This window comes from Ochotona curzoniae, unplaced genomic scaffold (assembly GCF_017591425.1).
Source record: "Ochotona curzoniae isolate NIBS_2020 unplaced genomic scaffold, NIBS_Ocur_1.0 contig_3503, whole genome shotgun sequence".
NCBI lineage: Eukaryota > Metazoa > Chordata > Mammalia > Lagomorpha > Ochotonidae > Ochotona > Ochotona curzoniae.
Window position 1 is genome coordinate 112,449 of NW_024465887.1, and position 23,350 is coordinate 135,798.

General features: G+C 42.6%; 1 protein-coding gene and 1 long non-coding RNA gene across 2 annotated transcripts in view; one reads left to right on the top strand and one right to left on the bottom strand.

Moving 5' to 3' along the window:
* Window positions 1–23,350, top strand: part of LOC121157008 (kinesin-like protein KIF20B) — a 108,382-nt gene that overhangs the window by 23,506 nt on the left and 61,526 nt on the right. Inside the window, exon 2 of the mRNA XM_040980960.1 lies at window positions 22,094–22,241. Coding sequence (XP_040836894.1) covers window positions 22,094–22,241 — 148 coding nt within the window. The remainder of the gene's footprint in view (window positions 1–22,093; window positions 22,242–23,350) is intronic.
* LOC121157006 lies at window positions 914–5,770 on the bottom strand. Its single transcript, XR_005883973.1, has 4 exons — window positions 5,556–5,770; window positions 5,058–5,208; window positions 2,957–3,099; window positions 914–1,158 (listed from the first exon to the last, which is right to left on the bottom strand). It is a non-coding gene; the product is annotated as an uncharacterized LOC121157006 (long non-coding RNA).

A 23,350-nucleotide genomic window follows, 5' to 3' on the forward strand; every position in this document is an offset into this window, starting at 1 on the left:
TTCAAGTCAGCTCGCATGAGCTTCTAGCACTACAAGGAGGAAATAATTTGCATACATGGTTTTGGCAAACAGAAGATCTGCACACACCTATTCCCTTAATCCTAATTATAAACCAGCTAGGTAAAGATCGGGTTACAGAGGACAGGAGTGTGGCGTAACAGATTAAGCAGCTACCTCCGAGGGAGGCATCCCACGTGGGTACCAGCTCTAACACACTTGTTGCTGAGCCCAAGTACAAAGCAGGTGACGTTAGTCAGGCGGGAGGTGCAGCTGCAGTCCCAGGCTCCTGCGGCCGCCGGGGGAGCGACGGAGATGAAGGGTCTCCACTGCCCTTTCCTCTCTCCCCGACTCTGCCCTTCAAATAAAATTAGTACATCTTCTTTTTGTTTTTTTAAAGTCAGTTGCACAGTCTAGCAGACACTATTAAATATGAGAAACTGAATAATCAGCCTATGACATCATGTGCAGAAAAACACATGAGAATGACAGCGTCTTTGCTAGGATCTTCACTGCTCCAAAGTAGAAACATAGGCTACTTGGAAAGAAACTGGTTTTTGTCATTTTTGTTTTTTAAGATTTTTAAAATTTTTATTGGAAAGGCAGAACAGAGAACTTCGGTCCACTGGTTTCACTCCCTAAGTGACCACAATGGCCAGAGCTGCACCAATCCAAAGCCAGGAGCCAGGAGCTTCTTCCGGGTCTCCCACACGGGTGCAGGGTCCCAAGGCTTTGGGCCATCCTCGACTGCTTTCCCAGGCCACAAGCAGGGAGCTGGATGGGAAGTGGAGCTGCCGGGATTAGAACCAGCTCCCGTATGGGATCCCAGCACATGCAAAGCGAGGATTTAGCTACTGAGCCACAGCATCAGGCCCAAGAATCTGTTTTTGAAAAGGTTTAAAAAGCAGACAAACTGTTAACTTACTTTCTTTATTGCATTAAAATAACACTATATATAAAACAGTAATCTCTATACAGAGGTATTTAATGAACCATAATATACAGAGTTATCTTTATAGAGTAGGGCTGAACGTTACAATGATTATAACATAAAGTTACATTGTAATGTCCTCCATGAACCATTCATTTCTCCATTTTTGCTCGAAGTCTTCGCTTTAGAATCTGGTGGTCACTCTCCTTCAATCCTTGGTCCATTAAAATCTGAAATCAGTAATTTCACAGTCTCAGCAAACGTAAGTGAAAAACAAAAAAAAGCTAGTTTGAAACAGATCATAAGCTCATCCACTTAATTAATAACATAAACAAGCATTTTTTTGTCCTCAGACACCAGAGGCAAACCATTTCCTATAAAAATGCATGCCTGGGCCCGGCGCGGTGGCGCAAGTGGTTAAGTCCTCGCCTTGCACGCCCGGGATCCCATATGGGCGCCGGTTCTAATCCCGGCAGCCCCGCTTCCCTTCCAGCTCCCTGCCTGTGGCCTGGGAAGGCAGTTGAGGATGGCCCAAAGCTTTGGGACCCTGCACCCGCGTGGGAGACCCGGAAGAGGCTCCTGGCTTCGGATCGGCATAGTATCGACCCGTTGCGGCTCACTTGGGGAGTGAATCATCGGATGGAAGATCTTCCTCTCTGTATCTCCTCTCTGTATATCCGCCTTTCCAATAAAAAAAATAATAAAAATAAATCTTTAAAAAAAAAATGCATGCCTAAAAAAGTAATCGATTTAGTAATATATCTAGCTGCACAATTCTAAAATTAAAAAATAACCTACAATCTGTATTAAATTCCAGACATGGATAGTTTGAAACAATTACCAGAAAGTTGGAGGCAATTGCCTCAAATCATTTTTTTTTAAGATTTATTTTTATTATTTTTTATTTGAAAGGCAGATATACAGAGAGGAGAGACAGAGAGGAAGATCTTCCGTCCGATGATTCACTCCCCAAGTGAGCGCAACGGGGTCGATACTATGCCGGTCCAAAGCCAGGAGCCTCTTCCGGGTCTCCCACGTGGGTGCAGGGTCCCAAAGCCTTGGGCCGTCCTCGATTGCTTTCCCAGGCCACAGGCAGGGAGCTGGAAGGGAAGCGGGGCTGGCGGGATAGAACCGGCGCCCATATGGGATCCCGGGCGTGCAAGGCGAGGACCTTAACCACTGCGCCACCGCACCAGGCCCGTCTCAAATCATTTTTAAGAAATGGATCTTCCACCGTGGCAATGAGTATGTAACTTACAAAGTTCAGTATTCTGCCACTAAGAAATAACTCTCAGCCAAGAACTGAAATTACATACTAATCGCACAGACGGTAACTAGCAGGACAGCCCCAATGTCCTAAGTGACTCTAACTCTGTGTCTTCAAGCATCAATCTAACATCTGACAGTTCCTGCAGAAAAAAAACAAACAAAAAGTCTCTCTTGGCTCTTCTTGACCACTTCCTTTTGAATATTTTTTATTCTTTAATTACTTTTCTGCCTTTACTTTCATCCACTAAGCAAACAAGAGAATTACAGAAAAGTTTGAGCATTCCTTCTAATGACAGAAGGTCCTGAGTGAAGAGGAGGAGCCATACAGGAGGGCGACAACCATCTCCCTTGCAGAACCTGGAGGGCTCTCGGCCAGGGCGCGAGGACACAGCCACATGTCAGCTGCATCTTCTTACCAGGCGCATCTGGGCCCACATTTATACAAGGTTCATGATAAAGATAAAAAAAAATTAATGGTAGATGCAAAAAAATTACAAAATAGCAACAACTTTACTAATGAAAATATATTCCTATGATAAACTGTCAAATACAAAAAGCCTGACACTTGTTTACACTGATGAGGTGTCTATGTGTCATTATGATAAAGGTGCATCGCCAGCACTGGCTGTCTTAAGAAATATGGTCTACACAGTAGAGATTCAAATCATCAGTACCACTAACATTAGGAATTCTTGAGAAAACAAAACAAAACAAAAAAACAGGAAGTTTATACTGATGAAGAGTGAAACGCCAGCTCACCACTTGGCCAGATATATCCAGAGGCGAGGAGATTTCATTTGTGTATAATTTCCGTTTGGCTCATTTGGGTCGCGACACATTTTCCTTACTTGCCTCTACATTTGAGAGGTTTGAAGAGCTCATTGTTTCAATGATCTTCTTTGCTATAAAATAAAAATATTAATTTCTGAATTAAATTATTTTGTTATTGCAAAGCTTGAAGTCCTTAATAAAGAAACAACAGATACAAATTCAAAGAAAAATACTATAATATGAACTGGTATTGGGACATAAACAGAGAATTCACAAACAGGAAAAATTAAATGCCTAAAAAATGCATGGAACAATAGCAAAGGAAACAAAAAGATAAACGATATACATATATAAATTTAAAGATTTGTCTATTTATTTGAAAGGGTTACAAACACAGGGAGAGACAGATCTTCCATCTGGTGGTTCACTCCTCAAATGGTTGCAGTGACGAGGGCTGGGCCAGGCCAAAGCCAGGAGTCAGGGGCTTTGTCCAGTCTGCATGTGCACGGCAGCAGTCTACACACTGGCCATTACTGGGAGCTGGATTCAAACTGGAGTAGTTAGACATGAACCAGAACATACATGGAAGCACGTCAGGGGGCAGATTAACCTCATGTACAAACCTGGCCCAACAAAATACAACTTATCTAATGTTTCATCATCTTAAAACGACATGATAATTTGTAACACAATCATCTTTAATCCGTTTGTCACTTGAAAGAGGTTTCTGCAACAGTAAACTCATAACCAGTCAACTATGCACAATTTAAAATAGTAAGGTACTAGATGTACCTATTCATGTGTGAAGATGTCCAGTGAACATCGGGGATGGTGTGATGGCTTAGTTGCCCAATCCTCTGCCTGCAAGTGCCAGCACCCTACATGGGCACCAGTTCATGTCCTGGTTGCTCTCTGCTGAAGGCCTGGGAGAGCAGTGGAGAGGGCTCCGGTCGTTAGGCCCTTGTACCCACCCGGGAGACCTGGAACAGCTCAGCTGCTGCCATTGTGGCCTCTAGGGAATGAATCAGCCCGGCAGATCCGTCTCTCCCTCTTGCTGTAACTCTGCCTTTCAAATAAAACAAATCCTTAAGAAAAAAGAGAAGGGTTTGCTACGAATACAGTACGTTTTGTAAAACTGTATTGAATCTGTCAGGCATACTCTGATAGTTTTGACGCTCCGTATCTAAAAGTTCATGCCTGTGGTCCTGCTGAACTATGATCATTTTGCTGTTGGTTCAGCCATTTAGTGGGGCTGAGTCTCTGGCTATAATTGAACATGAGAATGTGTTATCTCACAAAAAATTTTTAATTAAGAAAGGACAGCCAAGAGGCCTCACAAATCTGAATCCCCCAAACTGTGGATGAACACGAAGCTGACTTGTAGGAACACATCAGGGTGTTTTCAATCTTCACCGGAAAGAGTGACACTGACTAGCTCAAAACAGGTTCCAGATGACACCATATTCCTTCTAATGATGACATATTTTTGGAACTTTAGACTTTCACAAGCAAATCTTTCCATGGTCCTTTCACCTTAGGTTCTAATGGTCAGAGTGATTTTTGTAAACAATCGTACAAAGAAAATGATTATTCAAAGTTAAAGGGCACCTAAGCAAGACGTTTGAGAAGCTCTGGGTCGTTTTTCATAGCAAATATTAATCACACAATCCGTTTCACTGAGTTAATGTCTCCCACTGCCAGGCCCTTTCCCTACCCTGCCCATTCTCCCCACCCCTGGTGTCCAGTTCATACTAGTGCTCCACTCATCTAATCCCCAAAACACCTCATCGTCCACGCTCCCCCGCGAAGGGCTTTCCACCTGCCACGAGCAGGACACCTACTGCTGCCTCAAACTGCATCCACACTCCTGTCCTTTACTGGGTCTCCGCAGGTGGTAAAAGCCTTTCTCCTGCACTGTCAGCAAACACCTGGCTATTTCATCATTTCAACTACTTCTTCTCATTGTACACAATGCAGGACCAGGCCTGTTTAAAGTGCGATATCCGCTAAGCAGCTGTTGAGGCTATGTGCTCATGAGAGATCAGAATGTACTCTACATCTCATGGAAAGATCACCATGCATTACAAACCTTTTGACTGAAGAATTGTTGGAGAACGCTGTAAGAAGTCTCCAAATTTCTGAAATGTTCCTTCTTTTTTCTTAGTGGTCAAGTTTACATCTATCGTGGGTGCCTGACTCCGTAAAGAGTATGTTTTCTTAGATGATGGACGTATGGAAACCTAATAAACGAAGAGTTTTTGTTACTGTTGAGGAGGAATGCCAGAGGAAACAAGTGATGACTGCAGGTGAATTAAAGAGGCCACAGATAGGTTATGAATTCTCGTGTAGAAACGCAAGAGGAGCCTCACCGGGCACGTATGACATCAGCAGTGCCCGTATTGATCAAATGCTTTAGGTTCCTTCCCAAGCAGAGACAGCCCCCAGGAGAGGGAAGATAACTGAGTTATACCGGGCACACCTGGCATTCTAGATAAGTACTGATCAGAATTTGCTATCTTTATTTCTCTCCTGGTTTAAATATACATAAGTTAAAGTTACAGAAATGTTCTTGACAATGAAGACAAACCTTCTGTTCTTTTTTGATGGAAGAATTTCTATGCTCTGAAACAGGGAAGTCCAAATTACTTCTGGGAGTAGCATTCTTCTTATTCTCACATTTCACAAAGTCCTACAAATAATGAATGAGACCAAGGGTTAACTTCCTGACAAAGTGCTGCTTCTCTAGACTCAGAAAAGGAAATCCATAAAATACTACACATGTATTGCCATTTAAAATAGTGGTTTGTAATTGAGGGTGATTTTGACCTCAGGTGACACGAGGAATGTCTGGAAATATTTTGATTTGCCTGGAACAGCAAGCTGTTCTTGGCCACCACTGGGCAGAGGCTAAGGTTACCCATGCAATGAGCACCCCCGCCCCCTAGGTATCCATGCCAAAGTGTCAATTGTGTTGAAGCTTAGCAGTCCCGTGAGAAGATGGGAATTTTTCACATACATCATAAATAGTACCTGAGAAGTATAAAAGGCATAACGTGTTTTATTTCAGATTCATCTTTCAAATACTACATAGCAATACACCTAAAATTCCCAAATTTTCTAGCATCTATGTCCAGGATCTCTTATTTACATTTGACTATCAAAAGCAAAACTCAAAACTCCAGTGGATATACAGGCACATGTGCAAATCAGGAAATACTATAATCTTTCTTCTGTACCACCTAGGCATGACATCTTACTCAGTTATTTTCTCACATATCCTCAACAAAGCAAGCTCTTTTATATGCAGAGTGAAAGGTAACCTATTTGAATATTTCCATTATTTTGAAAAGGAGCAAACTGAGCAGCATGAAGCTGATATGACTTGTCAGTGCAAGAGTCTCTGGAAAAATGACGTTTGTGTCTGCACTATGTCCAATTTATGTAATGTAGCAAGCAGGGCAGAATTGTGGGAAAACGAGTAAAGTTATCTTTTGTGCTGTTGCTTGCCAACCAAAGAAATTCTTGTCACTTCTCAGGAAAATTCCAGGAATGAATTTAAAAAAAATAACATGTGGCACGAGGTCGGGGTGGGCCCCTCGGACCTCCCTCCTCCGCCAAGTGCGTGGTCCCAGCACCCCGGCCGTGCGGAGGTGCACCCAGCCTCCCCCGAAGTGTGCTGCCCCCGGCCGCCCTCGAGCCCCGGCCAGGCCCCCCCCCCCCACCGCCCTGGGCACCGACTGCCCTGGAGCACCGGCCAGGACCCACCTGCTCTGGAGCACCGGCCAGGCCCCCAGACCCTGGAGCACAGGGGTAATCTCACTTCCTCCTTTGCGATGTGGATCCTTTGGTTTGTTTCTCTTGCCTAATGCTTCTGGCTGAAACTTCCAGAACTGTATTGATTAACACTGGTGACTGCGACCATCCTTGTCTGGTTGCAAATCTTAGTGGAAATGATTTCCAGTGTTTCCCATTCAGTGTGATGCTGGTGGTGGGTTTGTCATATCCTGCCTTCAGTATGCTAATGAGTGTCCCCCTGCACCCACTTGGCTTAAGGCTTTTGTCATGAAGATACTGCATTTCATCAAGTACTTTCTGCGTCCTTTGAGATAATCATGTAGTTTTTATTCTTCTTTTTTGCTTAGTGCTTTTAACTTTCAGCCATTCAGTTATCACCTTTATAATTCTTACCCAAACTGCTTTTTAAAATTAATTGATTTGGAAAAGAAACTACTGTAAATGAAAAATAAGAGTCACTTGCCATAAATGGAAAGTAGCAATGGAAATAAGTAGAATGATGTAATGTTATTAAAAAAATAGAGAAAATATGAGAAAAAGACATAATAATACATTTAACTGATGTATACGAATACATGCCTGAGATGCTAGATGAATGAAGCCACTGTTAATCAAAGCATGATAGAAGCAATTTTCTTGCTTATTTTGGATAATTGTGAAGATTCGTCAATGGCAAAATTCATTTTTTGGGTGGAGAATAATAATGGGTCTTGAGTTCTCTGTATTGACAGTCAAACTGGCTCAGAGTTAAACACTTTGTGAGAAGGGATTGGATGGTAACAACAGTTTTCTCTTGTTTTTGTCAGTCTATTCCTTACCATAATAATTTTCCATGTTCATGGAAAATTTCCAGACACAGACCAGAAATGTAGAAAGAATAATGTGAAAAATGTACACACACATATATCTCACCACCTAGCCAACATGGCTCTCCAGAAAGCAGAACCAATGGGAGAGACACAGGAAGATGCATTACAGGAACTTGTTTATGTGAGTATGGAGGCTAAGAGGCTCTGTGACATGCTGTGTGCAGGTGCAGAACCAGGATTCCTGATAGTGCAGTTAGGCTAAGTCTAATGATGTGAGAATGAGCATCTGATGTTGTAATTCTTACTCTGGAGCCAGATGCCTCAAAACCAGACATGGACAGGGTGCAGAGTACTTGTCTAAGGGCTGAAGTGGGATGGCCTGAGAATCAGGTGCCCCAGGGCAGGAGAAAATGAATGTTCCATCTCAAAAAGGCAGAGCAGCACCTGATTCTTCTTTTTTTTAATTATTTTTTTAAATTTTATTTTGACAATCTTTACATAGTTAATTTGGATAAAAAGGTTCAAGGGCTACAGGAAAGTGGGTCACATTATTAATTCCATATTGTTTCCTTCATGTATCTGAGGTAAAGGGGGATATTAAGGGAGAAGCCCCACCCAGTTTCCCACCCACACCAAGTCCCGTATGTAGGGCATGCTCTGAGATACTCGTTCACGTGGTTTCAATAGTTTACCAGTTATGAATTGCTGCCAGTCTCGCCACTCCAAACATGATGAGGTTGCTGAAGAATCCACTGATTGACATAGTCCATCATAGAGTCTCCATTTGCCCCGTATTTTGCTGCCAACATATAGCTGAAGTGGTTGATTGACTTGTTCCATCTTCTGTCCTTTCATGGTTAGGGGTTCTGAGTCCGGCAGTTCCATTGGGGAGATCCCCAAAGAAACCTTGTCTGAGGTGTTCCCAGACCAGATTCTTTAAAAAAAAAAAAAGATTTATTTTTATTGAAAAGGCGGATATACAGAAGGAGAGACAGAGAGGAAGATTTTCCGTCTGATGATTCACTCCCCAGGCGACCACAACGGCTGGAGCTGAGCCAGTCCGAAGCCAGGAGCCTCTTCCAGGTCTGCCACGCAGGTGCAGGGTCCCAAAGCTTTGGGCCGTCCTCCACTGCTTTCCCGGGCCACAGGCAGGGAGCTGGATGGGAAGTGGAGCAGTCAGGACACAAATCAGTGCCTATATGGGATCCCAGCACATGTAAGCTGGGGGTTTAGCTTCTGAGCCACCACACCAGCCCCATCATAGTCTTTCATAGGCTCATGTTTTTTTCCTTATAACAATTTATTTCAGAATAATTTTAAATGTATATAATAAAATTTGTGAGGTAGTGATAGAGTTTTTATATACCTTTCATCCCACTCCCCTAAGAACATCTTATGTTAGTAAATTTGTCACAATAAACGGACCATTCCCCAGCTCTCCCTGTTGTGTTTAATCTGAACTTCTTGTATATCTTACTCCTTCCAATCTCTAGTAATCAGTATTCTATGTTAAGATTGAGCTTTTTTTTTTTTTTTTTAATTTTTACTCCGACGTATAAGGAAGAATATGCAGAATTGTCTTTCTCTGGCTCACTTCATTCCATATTATGTCCTTCAGTGTCATCCATTTTGCTGCAAACAACAGGACTTCATTTTCCATTCTGGCTGCATGGTATATTTTCTTTATTCATTCATCTGATGTTGGACACCTTGGTTGATTTCCTATTGTGGCTGCTGTGACCCATATTGTTGTCAACATGGCAAAGCTGTCATCTCTTTGATATCCTATTAGTGTGTTAGCTAGACCATAACGTATCTCCATGTCCTGTTTTTAACAAAATCTCTCTTAATGTCTCCTTTTTAATTTTAAATATTTCTCTTTGTTAGTCTGACTAAAGGTTGGTTCATTTTGTTTATATCCTTTTAAATGAGTTTTTCAGTTTGTTGATCTTTTGTACTTTTTCATTTTCATTTATTTGTTCTGTAGTTATTATTTTTGCCTCGTTCTTATTTTAGGTTTGGTTTCTTCTTCTTCCTCTTCTTTTTTTTTTTTTTTTTTCTAGTTCTTGAGGTAGACCAATAGCTTTTTTTGTTGAAGTTACTTGTACTTTTCACTGTAGGCACTTACTGGTATAAACTTCCCTCTTAGTACTACTTCTGCTGTACCCCTTGGGTTTTTATGTGTTGTATTTTCATGTTCATTTGTTTTAAGAAAGATTTCCTTTTTAATTTCTTCAGAAAAATCGCTGGCAACCAGGAGCAGCTTGTAGAGTTTCCACGTATTTAAATTTTCTTTTGTTGTTCTTGTTGACTTCTAGTTTTATTCTTTGTGATGTGAAGATCTATGGAAGGTTTAAATCTTCTTCAGTTTATGAAACTTGATTTGCGGTCTAATTTTGTGATAGGGTGCAGCTGGCTGGCTAATGGCACCCCAAGGCAGTACTAGGTTTCCAGCGATGGATAAACACAGCTATCTGCTTCTGTACCTGATTGGCCTGGTATGCAAGTTGATTGATTAGTAATAGGTACCACCTGAGTTGACTCAAAATGCCCAGCTGCTTTGGCTTAATGAGAGCTTAAAAACCCCTAGCTCTGGCTGGGTGGTGCAGTTGTTCCTGCGATGTGGCTTGGAGCTGCGGTTGCCAAGCTTAGTCCATGAAGACTCCTCCTCACATCCTGCACTTGTGTCCGTTGGTGCTCTCGCCAAGATTTTGGAGGCCCCAGCCAGAGTTAAGTCTCTGGTGAGAGCTTAGCAGTGGCCGTCCTTTGTTCTGGAATCTGGCTTGGCAATCTGGGGAGGTCACCATGAAGCGACTTGATAAGGTCCCTCAGCGTATCCAGCTTCCTGACTCACGGGCTTCGTGCTGAGTTTTCGGAGGAGGAGTCATTCCTGGTTATAGGTGAGTTTATATCCCACCACTTGTTTCTATTCGGAGTACTCATCTGGGACTCTGAGGAGGCTGGGCACAGCATAACTTGTTGAGTTGGGTTCTATACACAATGTAATTATGAGCCGTCGGGCTTGGGTCCCCAGGTTTCTGGGTTTCCGTCAGGTTTGATTCTCAGGTGTTTGAGTTCCTCTCAGTTTTGTGTTGTAGCAGCCGCTAGTGAGAGTGGCAGGCACCGGTGTTTGGAAATTTGTTGTTCTAAGGATGTTCTGTTCTGTCTCATTTGAGCTTCATTTTTGTCTGAACATGGGGCAAAGCACAGTCTATCAAGTTTTTGGTTTCCTGTTAGGTTTCTGGATCGAGTGTGGCAACCACTCGTCTGTTGTGATGTCTGTCTATATTGTTAAAACTGTGTTTAAATAGGTCGAGTGCTGCGACAATTGGTAATCAGAGCTCTATTCTAACAGTTCCCTGGGGTGTAGTTTGCAAGTTTGAGTTTAAAGAATTTTCTGTTCCAGAAAACTAAAGGTAGATGTGCTTAAGAGGTGGTGTTCTACAGTAGCATTGTTTGGTCATCGTGTCCCTTGAAACTGAATGAGGAATGGTCTTGTAATAGATCTTGGTTTTATGCCACTCCTTTCTAGCTAGTGTTGCTTTAGGAAAATTTCAGAGTGTGTCATTGTTTGCTGGGTCAGGAGATGTTAAATGTACAAATTGGCAGATAAACAAGGAAAATATTTCTAATCGTGAAAGCAAATACTCCCAGCCTCTTAAATATTTAACAAACTGTTAAATATACTGAATGTGTTTCTAATGTGTTGCTAAACTGTGCAAATACTGTGCTAAGATTATTTTAAATTATAAACTGACTTCCTAGCTAGGTGCAGGATCAAGGAATTTGGCAGATGGAATGTCTTTGGGTTGCATGTAAAATATTTGCAGAAAATTTGAGTGACTATCTGAATTACTTGAAGTCTAAGTTGAAATTGTAAAACGATGCTGTCAAGTTCTTATTGTTTTTGAAAGAGCCAAGTTTTAAAAGATGCTTTGAGTAAGGTCTCCTGGCATATTTGGGAGGTTTGGTTACTCTGACATTAAGATGGGCCCCTGGGCATCTCAAAAGGAGAAGAAAATACGAAAGTCAGATATTTCTTTTCCCCTCTGGTTAAAAAAAACCGAATTTGGTTATTTGGATTGTATGCAAAATATTGCCAAGATGTAAAATTAAGCTATATAATTCTTGTGATACAAACGTGCTTAATATGTTGGAAATTTCATGGTTCTGTGTTACTATCAATCATGGTTGCTAAAAGGGACAAAAGTTTGAAAGCACCTGAGGGATTTTTCAAAACTGCCGTGTGACTCCTTTCCAATTCAATGAGTTTAACTATTTCTGTTGTCAGGATTTTGAGATTGTTTTAACAGGATGGGGTTGAAAATATTAGAGTGCTTGTCTTCAATAGTCCCTCAGGTTACAGTAAAATAGCAATTCTCAGGAAGCCCTACAATTTCAAAGGATTAAGTGTCACTTTTTAATACTTCATCTGCAACTGTTCTGAGTGAAGAAAGTGGGCCCCAAACCCGTGCTGAAATAGAGGCACAGGGAATTATCAGTCAAGTAGTTACAGGGGTACCAAACAATGGAAGCCTGTTTCTTATGAGGCCTGAGGGTTTAAGACTGTAGTGAGTACACCTGGAGCGTACTGCAGACAGCAATCTGGCTTTGCACAATGACGTTCTCCAGCATTGCAACTTAATGTCTGCCTTGGATTGGCATTTTGTCTCTGGGAGTTTGTTAAGTCTGTGATTGTCGTGTGACTGTTTGTATAAAGTACACGTAAACTATAGTACACTGTTTATAAAGTTGTATGTTGTCTTCAACTTCACGTAGCATATTCATTTCCTCACACCTGCAACCAACATAGCACTGGGTTTTCAATCATGTGCAAGTTAACAGACCAATGCATATGGCTACAATAGATGCAAGCATTGAAAATCTTTGTAGCTTTGGACTAGCTACCGTTCTATTCAGGGGAACTCATCCTTCCTGAAGTTGTAGTTCTGGTCTTATGAACTGGTGCTTCCTTGGCAACTAAACTTGTTCAGCAGAATGATCTAGATGTTGGCATGAGCTAGCCACAGTTGATCAACCTTTGAGACTCTTGGGAAGCAGGCCTAAGCCTGTCCTATGGTTAAAGATACAAACTTGATTTGTTTATGTTGACTTTGAGCTTTGTGTCCATTGCCTGCCAGAATTATACAGAATGTGATTCCTAGTAAGGTAATGTTGGCCTAGTACTCTCAGGTGTTAACCCATGTCTATAGAACAGATGACAAAAAGTATCAGGTGAGGTTAGCGTAAGGCCTATTCCTTCTAAAACCACTTTGATGCTATGTGTCTTAAAAGGGTATCTGACACTGACTCCTTGTCAGATGTTTCCCTCCAAAAAATCAGACTGGATCAATAACCTGGTCAAATTAAACCTGGCAACAAGGGAGAAATTGAACATGAACATGATTTATTAGCTCTGATTTTTGGGAAATGAATCTTCATTGCAAGGAGGGCATGAAAATCAAGATGGAGTCACTGGTGTCAATCCTAAGCCAAATTGATGAAAGCTGACAGGTTCTGAAGGGAGGGTCTTTATGTGTGATTGTTGAAATGTACCCTCTAGAGGGTGCCCACTTAAAAACAGATGACTTAATGCTAGAATCTGTATATGGCAGCCTCAATGAGGTACTGAGGAAGATCTTTAATCTCTTTATCTGAGAAATAAGGATTAAGGCTAGGCAAATTGACTGAATCTTATTACAAGATCGTAACATTGTTACCTGAAGCTTGCTGATTTATCTGAGAACAGCTATTTGTGAGTTACTTGGGAGATGGAATAGGTCACGTTTAGATAGTCCACCACAGTGCACACAGATCACTGTGCATTGTCACTCTAAAGGGCAGATCACTGGCTCAATTCTTCCTCCTTGGAAGATACTAATTAAGTCACACCTTGCTTCCAGATCCCTTTGGGGAGTCTGTATGTGACTGTCAGTCCAGACTAACGGCAACCACCATACTAACTCAGTAGCCAAGGAGGTGAAGCTAACACCAGTGGGGCCTTCCGAAGTAATGGTTACAGCCTCCTCTGGCAGTCCTGTCCGACAAGGCCAGGTGGTTAAAATTACAGTAGGCTACTCAGGTCCCAATAGGCCTGTCCAGGTGGTGCAGCAGATGTATCAGCTGTGGCTCTCCCAGCCTGTGGTGGACACTGACATAACTGCCACTCTTACACACAGAGATGTCATAGGTTAAGAAAACTGTGGACCCAAGCATCTGCTTGGAAAGGACCTTACCCAGTGACCTTGAGCACTCTACAGCTGTGAAGGTGGCAGGAATCACCCCCTAGGTTCACCATTCCCAGTTAAAGAAGGTCACATCTAAAGCAGAAGAAAAATGGACTGTTCAACACACTGGAGATCCCTTAAAGACTGTTCTGTCAACATCTTTACCCTGTATGAGTGGGAGCTCTGGGATGCAGATATTAGAAATTTAACTACCAGTACCCCAGCCAGTGTTCATAAAACATCCTGATCTGATCGCTCATTGGTCTAAGTCAGTGTGGGATGTGGGAATACATGAGGAAATAAGTTCAGGTATGCATGGGGAGAACCTGCTATGAGGCTTCTGAATCAACAAAAGTCAGTTAAGTTCTCTGTAGTCCCCCACCCCATTGGGCCTATTGTAAGACTTCCAAACTCCTTGCGGAATATTGCTGGTGCACTTGAATCCTAAACTTCCTTATTTGGAAATCAAGGTACCAATCATCATATAGTGATCCCCTGGATATGAGAAAGAATCACCAATTTGACTCAAGTTGTAGAACACTGTGGAGAATGTGGTAGGGTACAGCTGATAATAGCACCCTAAGTCTGTACTAGATTTTGAGTATGGATACACAGTTACCTGCTTCTGTACCTGATTAGCCTAAGTTGTAAGCCAATTGATACGTAATACATACCACCTGAGTTGATTCAAAATCCCTGGCTGCTGTGTGTTAAGAGCTTGAAAACACCTGGCTTTGATCATGCAGTACAGTGGTTCCTGGAGTGTAGCAGAGACTGCCATCGCCAAGCTTGGTCAATAGACTTCTTCTCACATCCTACACTTGAGTGTGGTGTGGTTTCTCTTGCTCTGTGCATTAATAAATGGTATACTCTAGAAATTGTTCCATATGCTGCTGATAATGTGTATTCTGTGGCTTTTCGGTGAAATAATGTAAATGTCAGGTTCATTTGATCAATAGTTACAGCTCAACTTTGTCATCTTGACGGAAAATAGATTCATGTCTATTGGTGACAGGCAGTTGGAATCCCCCAACTATTGTGTAATTTGTCTTTATCTTTAGTTTAACATTTGATATATGTATATTTGTGTCCAAAATCTTCATGCTGAATTGATCCTCTTATCAACATAATGATGTCCTTCTGTCTCAAAGTTTGCCTGATAAATGTGTATATGCTCCTGCTTGATTTTGGTTTTCATTTATATATTTTCGTCCAACCCTTCACTTTCAGTGTATGCATATGTTACCTTTGAAGCCCCTATGTAGCCATGGCAAGGTTGTGGCTTTTTCTGCTTAGTCCTTCTGGGAAAGATGGACCTGGGAACAAGTGGTGGATGACCCACATGGGAAAATCTTCAAATGGAAATTTGATGGTTTGTTTCAGGGGAGTCTAAAGCAAAAAAACAAAAACAAAAAAAAAAAAAAAAAAAAAAAAAAACTTGTTAAATCACCTATGACCATTTGCTGTTGATTAAGTGGCAGGTGAGAACATTGAGTATGACAACCTCATAAGTGGAAGAACGAAATAAAGAAAGGGTCATTGTGACTGGGAAAGTCCACAAAGGAGATGTGAGCTGCAGAACAGAAATAGCACTCCTATTAATAGAGTGATAGGAAACAGAACCCGAGGGAAGGGATCCTGGCTGTGCTGTGCAGGTTCTTATCAGGGAAGGGCTGTTTGGAGGACAAACACTTGCATTTTAACCTGGAAGGGAAATTGCACAATCATGCAAGACTCTAGCCATTGTCTGCCTTGCCTGTTGGCTGTGGCTATGCCTCATTTCCAACTTGGGAAGTGTTAGGAAAGTGGAACAGAAAAATGGAACACCAATTATTGAAAGAGGTGCAGTCAGAGATGGGGAGCGAACCAATAGCCAAATTGAAACGATGAGAGAAATTCCAAATGGGTGGGCACTTGACTGGGCATAGACAGAGTGACTATTTGGCAGAGGCCCAGATTTAAGCAGACAGGGTTTTAACAGTTTGGGATCTTGAGGTATTCCTAAAAGTAGAAGAATTCCACAAAAATGCAGGACCAGTTAGGGACAGCACCAGCTTTTTCTGAGCATTTCATTCTTGGTGGGTATTACTCCCTGAGGGCAAGGAAATATAAAAACTGGGATAGGGCAATTAGACTGGCGTTTTGAACAGCAGTGTAAGGACCCAGGCCAGCAGGAGATTCTGTCATCTCAAGGGCATAAGGCACACATTTGTGTGCTTGCTCTATTTAGGAGGAATTAAACCCAAGAAAGGGCTCAGAACCACGGTAGAGGAGGAGTTCAGATAGGATTTTCTAGAGAAGACCATTGGGAAAACAAAAGTTTATCAAGAACCAGAGAAAAATATTTGTTTGAATTATTCCACAGAAACTTAATGATTGTTTAGGAAGCATATTTCTTTTTTTTTTTTTTTAAAAGATTTATTTTTATTATTTTTTTATTGGAAAGGCGGATATACAGAGAGGAGAGACAGAGAGGAAGATCTTCCATCCGATGATTCACTCCCCAAGTGAGCCGCAACGGGTCGATACTATGCCGATCCGAAGCCAGGAGCCTCTTCCAGGTCTCCCACGCAGGTGCAGGGTCCCAAAGCTTTGGGCCGCCCTCAACTGCCTTCCCAGGCCACAGGCAGGGAGCTGGAAGGGAAGCGGGGCTGCCGGGATTAGAACCGGCGCCCATATGGGATCCCGGGCGTGCAAGGCGAGGACTTAACCACTTGCGCCACCACGCCGGGCCCATAGGAAGCATATTTCTAATGTGATACAAAGCAGATGCAGATTGGGAGGAAGACTTTCTTCCCTAAAAACTAAAGCTTAGGGCTGCAATTCCTAGTCAAATCTCACTTCTCCTTATGTCCTTGAACATCTTCTCTAAGGACCATGTTTCATCAAATTGAAATGGAGAGATGATGGTACTTAACTCTCAGAGCCTTTGTGCACATTAAAGGAGATCCCATATGTGAAGCACTTACAGCATGGAAGCACTTGGCAAGCGCGGACTCTGAACAGGGAACCTTGGCTTTTAACTGTAGCTGTAGACAATGCCTGGCCCCACCACCAGATGTCAGTACGTTTAAATCTCAAACTCTTCCTCTGAAGTTAATTCAACAAATACTTAATGAGCAACTAGTGAAGATACTTCTGGTTAATGCTACAATACTGAGTTGGTTAATCTTGATTTTTTTTTCCCTGAGAGTTCATGGCCAGTGTCCTGTGGTATTGCTTAATTGTCTTGCCTTGTTTTTCATTTTGAACTCATTTCAGTATTTTCAGATACTCATATCATATGTACTCTGCAGTTGACCACTTCCTTTTCTTGCACCTTTGCTAGTCCAACTCTGTTACCAACCTTGCTCTGGCAGGCAGTTGAGATGGAGACTCCTGGTCTCCCGATGAGGCTAAGTGAAGATAAGTGCAAATTACGAGAAATCTGTTCTCAAGAGCTGAGTCTGCGTAAACATACTCGTGGGAGAATGCCTGGATGAACACTGTTTAATTGTTTCTGCTGAGGCCTACACACAGTTACCTCTATCAGCAGCCACATAAAATTGTTTCCGAATCATCCACTCAAATTTCCAAAGAGACAGAGAACCCAAAGTGCTGTTTGATGGCCAAAAGCATTCAGATAAAATAGTTTAATAGTGAAGTGTCTAGATTCACAAAATGGGACATATTAAAAACTAGAAGTTGCACTGAGTCAAATGATGTCCCAAGCTTGATTCTATTCCTCTGATTTAGGCAGTTTTTAGAGGGGTAACAGATTTGGGTGGGACCTGTACGGTAACTTAGCTAAGCCTCTTGCCTGTGGTGCCAGTGTCCTATATAGGCACCGACTGGAGTTCTGGCTGCTCCACCTCAAATTCAGCTCCCTACTAATGTTCTGGGAAAGTAGAGGATGGTACAGGTCCTCGGAGAGGAGAGCTAGCCGGCCAATCGGCAGTCAGTCCTTGTGGAGCCCGGTGCGAGGGCTGCAGCCTCACCGGCCTGTCTCCAAGGAGCTCACAGGCAGGCTGTCTCCTCCCGCAGCCGGCAGCCCTGAGGGAAACGACGAGCTCCGCACCCTGGGCCCGCCCACGAGCCCGCCCGCCTGCGCGCATTGGTCGCCTCGAGGCCCACGTCCCGCCCTCCTGCGCGCATTGGTCCCCTCGAGGCCCACGTCCCGCCCTCCTGCGCGCATTGGTCGCCTCGAGGCCCACGTCCCGCCCCTAGATTTGAAAGCTTCGGGAGCGAGCCCCTGGGGGAGCCTGTTGGAGAACCGGAGGCGTTCCGGAAGCCCCGCCCACTCCCGGCGTAGCATCGCGCTGGTGTTTACGGTTCTGTCTGCTCTGGTGATGATAGAAGGTGAAGTGATACGCGGTCGAGGCTGGGGAACGAGGGGGCAGCGACTGGGTCAGGTACCGGGCCTGGGGTGAGGGAACGGCCGTGTGTCAGGAACTCGGTTGAGAACGGCTCGGCGAGAATCAAGCCATTTCACTTGGGTGATCTCCACCCTGAGTGGCACATAAGGGTTCGCCTCATCTTCTTAGGCCTCAGTGTCCTCCTGGTGCCCACTTGGGACCCTTGTCTGGATTGAATGGTCTCGTGCCACCCTGTTGGCACGCAGGGGGACTGTGGCCAGTTACGAATGACAGTGCTGTCGTTGTTGTTGTTGGCGAGGCGCTGGTGCCCGGCCTACTTCCCTCAGCTGAGCAGTGTGCCTGAGCTGGCCGCTTTCTCGTCCTGATTGATGGCCATGGGATCCTGGCAGGGCTTGGTGCCAGGCGCAGGGGCTGGGTTCCCATGTGGCAGGGCTTGGTGCCAGGCGCAGTGGGTGGGTCCGTGTGCCCGTGATCACGGGAGCCCTTCAGGGTAGGCTACACCCCGCCTCTTCCTAGTCCTGTTTCTTGGCTGCCTCATTGGTAACCGACTCGTTGGACACACGTTGTTGCCCTATGAGTTGTCTTTTGAAGTCTCTGCTTAAGCTTCATTGAGCTTTGTTGAGAAGGGAGCATGCTTAGGCAGTTTATCCAGGAGTAGCGTGGCAGCATGCATATGATGTGTTCCATTTCCTAGACCCCATGTTCCAAGGTACCAAGCGATAAAATGTTAATATATGATATAATTAATATTATAATATGTAGATTATTGCAGTATAGAATTAGCATACATTTTTTGAAGTTACATATTGCGCACCACATTCAGAAGCCCCATTCAAGGGCAGACTCTGGTTTTTCATTCAAGTCTTCAGTCACAGGAGCTTGCGGGAGAGAAGCTGGAGTTTTACAGTCATGAGACTGTTCTTTCCAATGAGAAATGAGATCTTGAATCCTGCTGGCACTTGAGTAGGATCTTTTTTTTTTTTTCCTTCCTGCAAAGGAATTTTGTGGGGTTTTTTTGTTTGTTTGTTTGTTTGTTTTTTAACCATTTTTTCTCTGCTGGACAGAGAATCTTTGTCTTGTAAGCCTGTGACTTTGTTGTAAAGTCCTGTCTTAAGGTGTCATCCAGTCAGAAAGGCCACTCACCTAAGCCTTCTGAGATGTAAGAAATGACACATATCTGAGCAGTTTTAGATATATTAGGGAGTTGTTTATTCATTGAAAATGAGCATGTGAACAAATACAAACTGCCTTATTACAGCATTTTTGGGGGAGACAGAACTATTTTTAACGAACATTTTGTCAGTACCTTAAAATCAGCACCATTCGTGGAAGCCAGAGTCGAGGTTACCTTCCGTGTTGCAGGTGTTTGCAGGAAGTACACAATGTGAACTAGTGAGTTAGTACTCTCATGCTTTTGGCAAACTTTTCTCCTGTGTTTCACAGCAGTGATTAGTCTTCACTATACTGAAATTTTTTTTTTGAATGGCACAGTGACAGAAAGAGAAAGATCTTTCATTTCTTTTGGTTTGCTTTCCAACTGCCCATGATAGCCAGGCTGGAACTAAGAGCTAGGAACTCTGTCTGGTTCTGCTAGAAGAGAGGCAGGAATCCAAGAACTAGAATGTGGCATATGGGCTTACCAAGAAGCTGCTTAACTCCACGATGCCACAGTATCTGCTACTGTGCCACTTTTATTAATTTTCACCCATACATAGACTGTTCTTGGAACAGTCTATCAATAGTTTAAGCATGAAAGATATAAAACCTGTTGAATTATATAGTTGGTTTTGTTGTTTACGTGGGCCTTGTCAAAAGCAAATGTGTGGCTTCTTTAGCCTGATTTATTATTCAGGAGGAAAACCAGCGGTGCTGTGACAGTTTGATAATTTCAGGGGTCAAGCAGAAATGTGGGGTTGTGTGGCGGTGGTGAACAACAAGCTTTATTTGGACAGTGGTTTGACAGAATTACCTGCTGCGGCAGCCCCTCGTTGTCGGCCTTGCCTTAGGAGTGGTTAGGGGCTTCCATCTAAGGGGATCAGAGGCAGAGAAAATTAAGAGAGAAGGAGAAAAACTAATGAAGAACTTATTTGTCTAAGTGGCATTGCTCCTCTTCCTAGTGCTTGGTGGCTTCCGGGTCATATACCTTGGAAAGCCTGCAGTAGCCTGAGGTCCTGCTTGTCCCAGGTGTTCTTTGTGCTTAGCAGGTGTTGAATGTAGTTTCATGGGATGTGCATGTCAGGTTGACTCTAAATGGCTAATGCGTCTCTGGGCTGTATTTAAAGCAAATGGATGGATGTATATTTAAATTTGGTGCTGCAATGCAGTTTCTGCCCCCTCTGCCCAATAACTTTGCAACAGATTTTTAGTTTTGCTATAGGTTATACATCTGTAACTGGTGTTTTCTTTCTTTTTTTTTTTTTCCTTTTTAAAGATTTATGTATTTTTATTGAAAAGGCGGAGAGACAGAAAGATCGTCCATCCACTGGTTCACACTCCAATTGGCCTCAACAGCTAGAGCTGAGCTGATCTGAAGCCAGGAGCCTCTTCTGGGTCTCCCACGTGAGTGCAGGGTCTCAAAACTTTGGGCTATCCTCCACTGCGCTCTCAGGTCACAAAGAGGGAGCTGGGTGGGAGTTGGAGCAGCTGGGACATGAACCAGTACCAATATGGAATCTTGGAACTTGATGGTAGATTAGCCGATTGATCCATGTAACAGTGTTTGAAGCCTAAAGAAAGAACTTTTCTCTTAAAATTTGACTGTGTGTATACTGTTATTTGTCTGGGTTCAGCACACTCAATGCCACAGTTTCTTGGACTGTCTGTGCTGACATCACCAAGCTTTGTCTACCTAACAGACTTTTGAACTAGTTCCTGAAGCCAGGAATCCCAGTTTGAGAGCTGCTGTTCTGGATGTCTTATCGTCTTGTTAAAGGGCAGCGCACTGAGTGCTCGCCTTCTCCTTGGTGTTTGGCACCTGGTAGAGTCTCTGTGAATTTTTTGAGTATTAATATATCTTAGTAAGATCACCCTTCAGCTTCCCTTTACATTTAATCTGATGTTTCATTCACTTATAGTAGTTCACTGAGGCATTATTTCATATTTTACTTTTTAAATTGAAAGTAATATTCTAGGTAACTGAGTTCCAATGCAAAGACAAAGTCTAGACCTTATCAGTGTTTGCAAGATGCTAAGTAATTAAAACGACACAGAGGGCCCTGTGTGGTAGCCTAGCAGTTCAAGTCCTCGCCTTGAACATGCTGGGATCCCATATGGGCACCGGATTCTAATCCTGGCAGCGCCACTTCCCATCCAGCTCCCTGCTTGTGGCCTGGGAAAGCAGTCAAGGACGACCCAAAGCCTTGGGACCCTGCACTCATGTGGGAGATCTGGAGGAAGTTCCTGGCTCTTGGCATTAGATCCGTGCAGCACCAGCTGTTGCGCTCACTTGGGGAGTGAATCAATGGGAAGAAGAGCTTCCTCTCTGTCTCTCTTCCTCTCTATATCTGACTTTCCAATAAAAATAAATGAATCTTAAAAGACACAGAGTTTAACTTTATTCTTTCATCTTCCTACTACTTACTCTCTGAGAAGATGTCAGGGAAGATGGGATTATTTTATGCTGCCTTACTTCACAGATGACCTTTACTGACCAAATCTTGTTGGATGAATCTGTTCAACGTTTGAGTCTGATAAAAAGTATTAGGCCGTGTCTAGTATTATTAGACTCAGAATCCATAAATGTAGTGTGAATTTTTTTTTTTTTCTCTTTTCCATAGGTCATTGTAATGTCAATAAAGTAGACTAAGATTCTCCCTGCCTGAAATCTGGTTGTTTGAAATGGAGTGAAGTAGTAGGCTGAACACTTAGGCTTTTTAAAGTTAGAGTGGCTTACATTGTTATTTATTAAAGTTGTCTTAAAAAATATGGTTATTCTTACAGAATGGAGTCTAATTTGAATCAAGATGGAGTGCCTAGGCCATCTTATGTTTTTAGTGCTGACTCAATTGCAAGACCTTCAGAAATAAATTTTGATGGTATCAAGCTTGATCTCTCTCATGAGTTTTCCTTAGTTGCTTCAAAGACTGAGGTAAGTGTAAGAAAAGTATTGTGAAGATTATTTGATTGAATGGAAATGTGTATGTGTAGGTACATTTTTTACTGTACCTAGAAGAGATACCCAAACTCTCTGGGGCAGTGATGTATCAGTAACTTTCTTATGGAAGCTGTGAGCTGCAAAAATTATTAGGCATCCCTTTTCAAGTCTTAACAACTTAGTAAGTATCTTTGCCTTAACCTAGTAGCCAGTTTAGGCAAATAATATGAAAAGAAAATTTTTGAATATTTTACCCTTTCATGACCCTCTAGCAATGTTATTGATGAGATAGGTGCTTATTGGGCATTCTACAACTTCTTAAACCTTGGAATCCAACTAGACTTCAACCACCCTCATTTGCTGATTTTCACTGTTTTGAAATAGTGCTAAGCTTGTTTATCATGGGCAGTCACTGAAAGATGCCGTTATCACATATATGACCAAACCAAGAGGGAAATATGATATAAAGTGGAACTGTACCTGCTTAGCCATTCGTGATTACCGGCATGGCAAGCACTGCTGTGATTCCCTTCAAAATGTGAACTATGGGGGATGTCAAAGTTCGTAGGAAAATGGAATTAAAGATGAGGTTCATTTTAGTTCAATAGCATTTTGAAATTTATGCATAGTTTTTTCAAAAAATCTGTCTTCTACACAGGTGCTTCTGTATTCTGCCCTGCCCCCAGGAGTTATGTCCCTTAATTTTCACAACAATAGAGATTTTAACAAATTATGTAACTCAGTAGTATTTAAACTAAGAGGTCGAGTCCTTCTGCTGTCTTACCTAGCTTATGGACATTCTTGAATATCTACTTTAAATGACTTTATATTGTATTTATTACATTTTAAGTTATTAATTTTGATTTCTTAAATATGAACTTACTCTTTTTTAACATTTATTATTTATTTCTCCTTGAAATTCAAGAGTTACAAAGAGAGAGGGAGAGAGAGATTTTTAATCTGCTGGTTCATTCTCCAGATGGCTTCAGTTGCCAAAGCTGAGCTGATCTGAAGCTGGGAGCCAGGAGCTCCTTCCGGTTCTCGTATGTGGATGCAGAAACTCAACGCTTAAGGTCCACCTCTGCTGCTTCCCCAGGCCATTA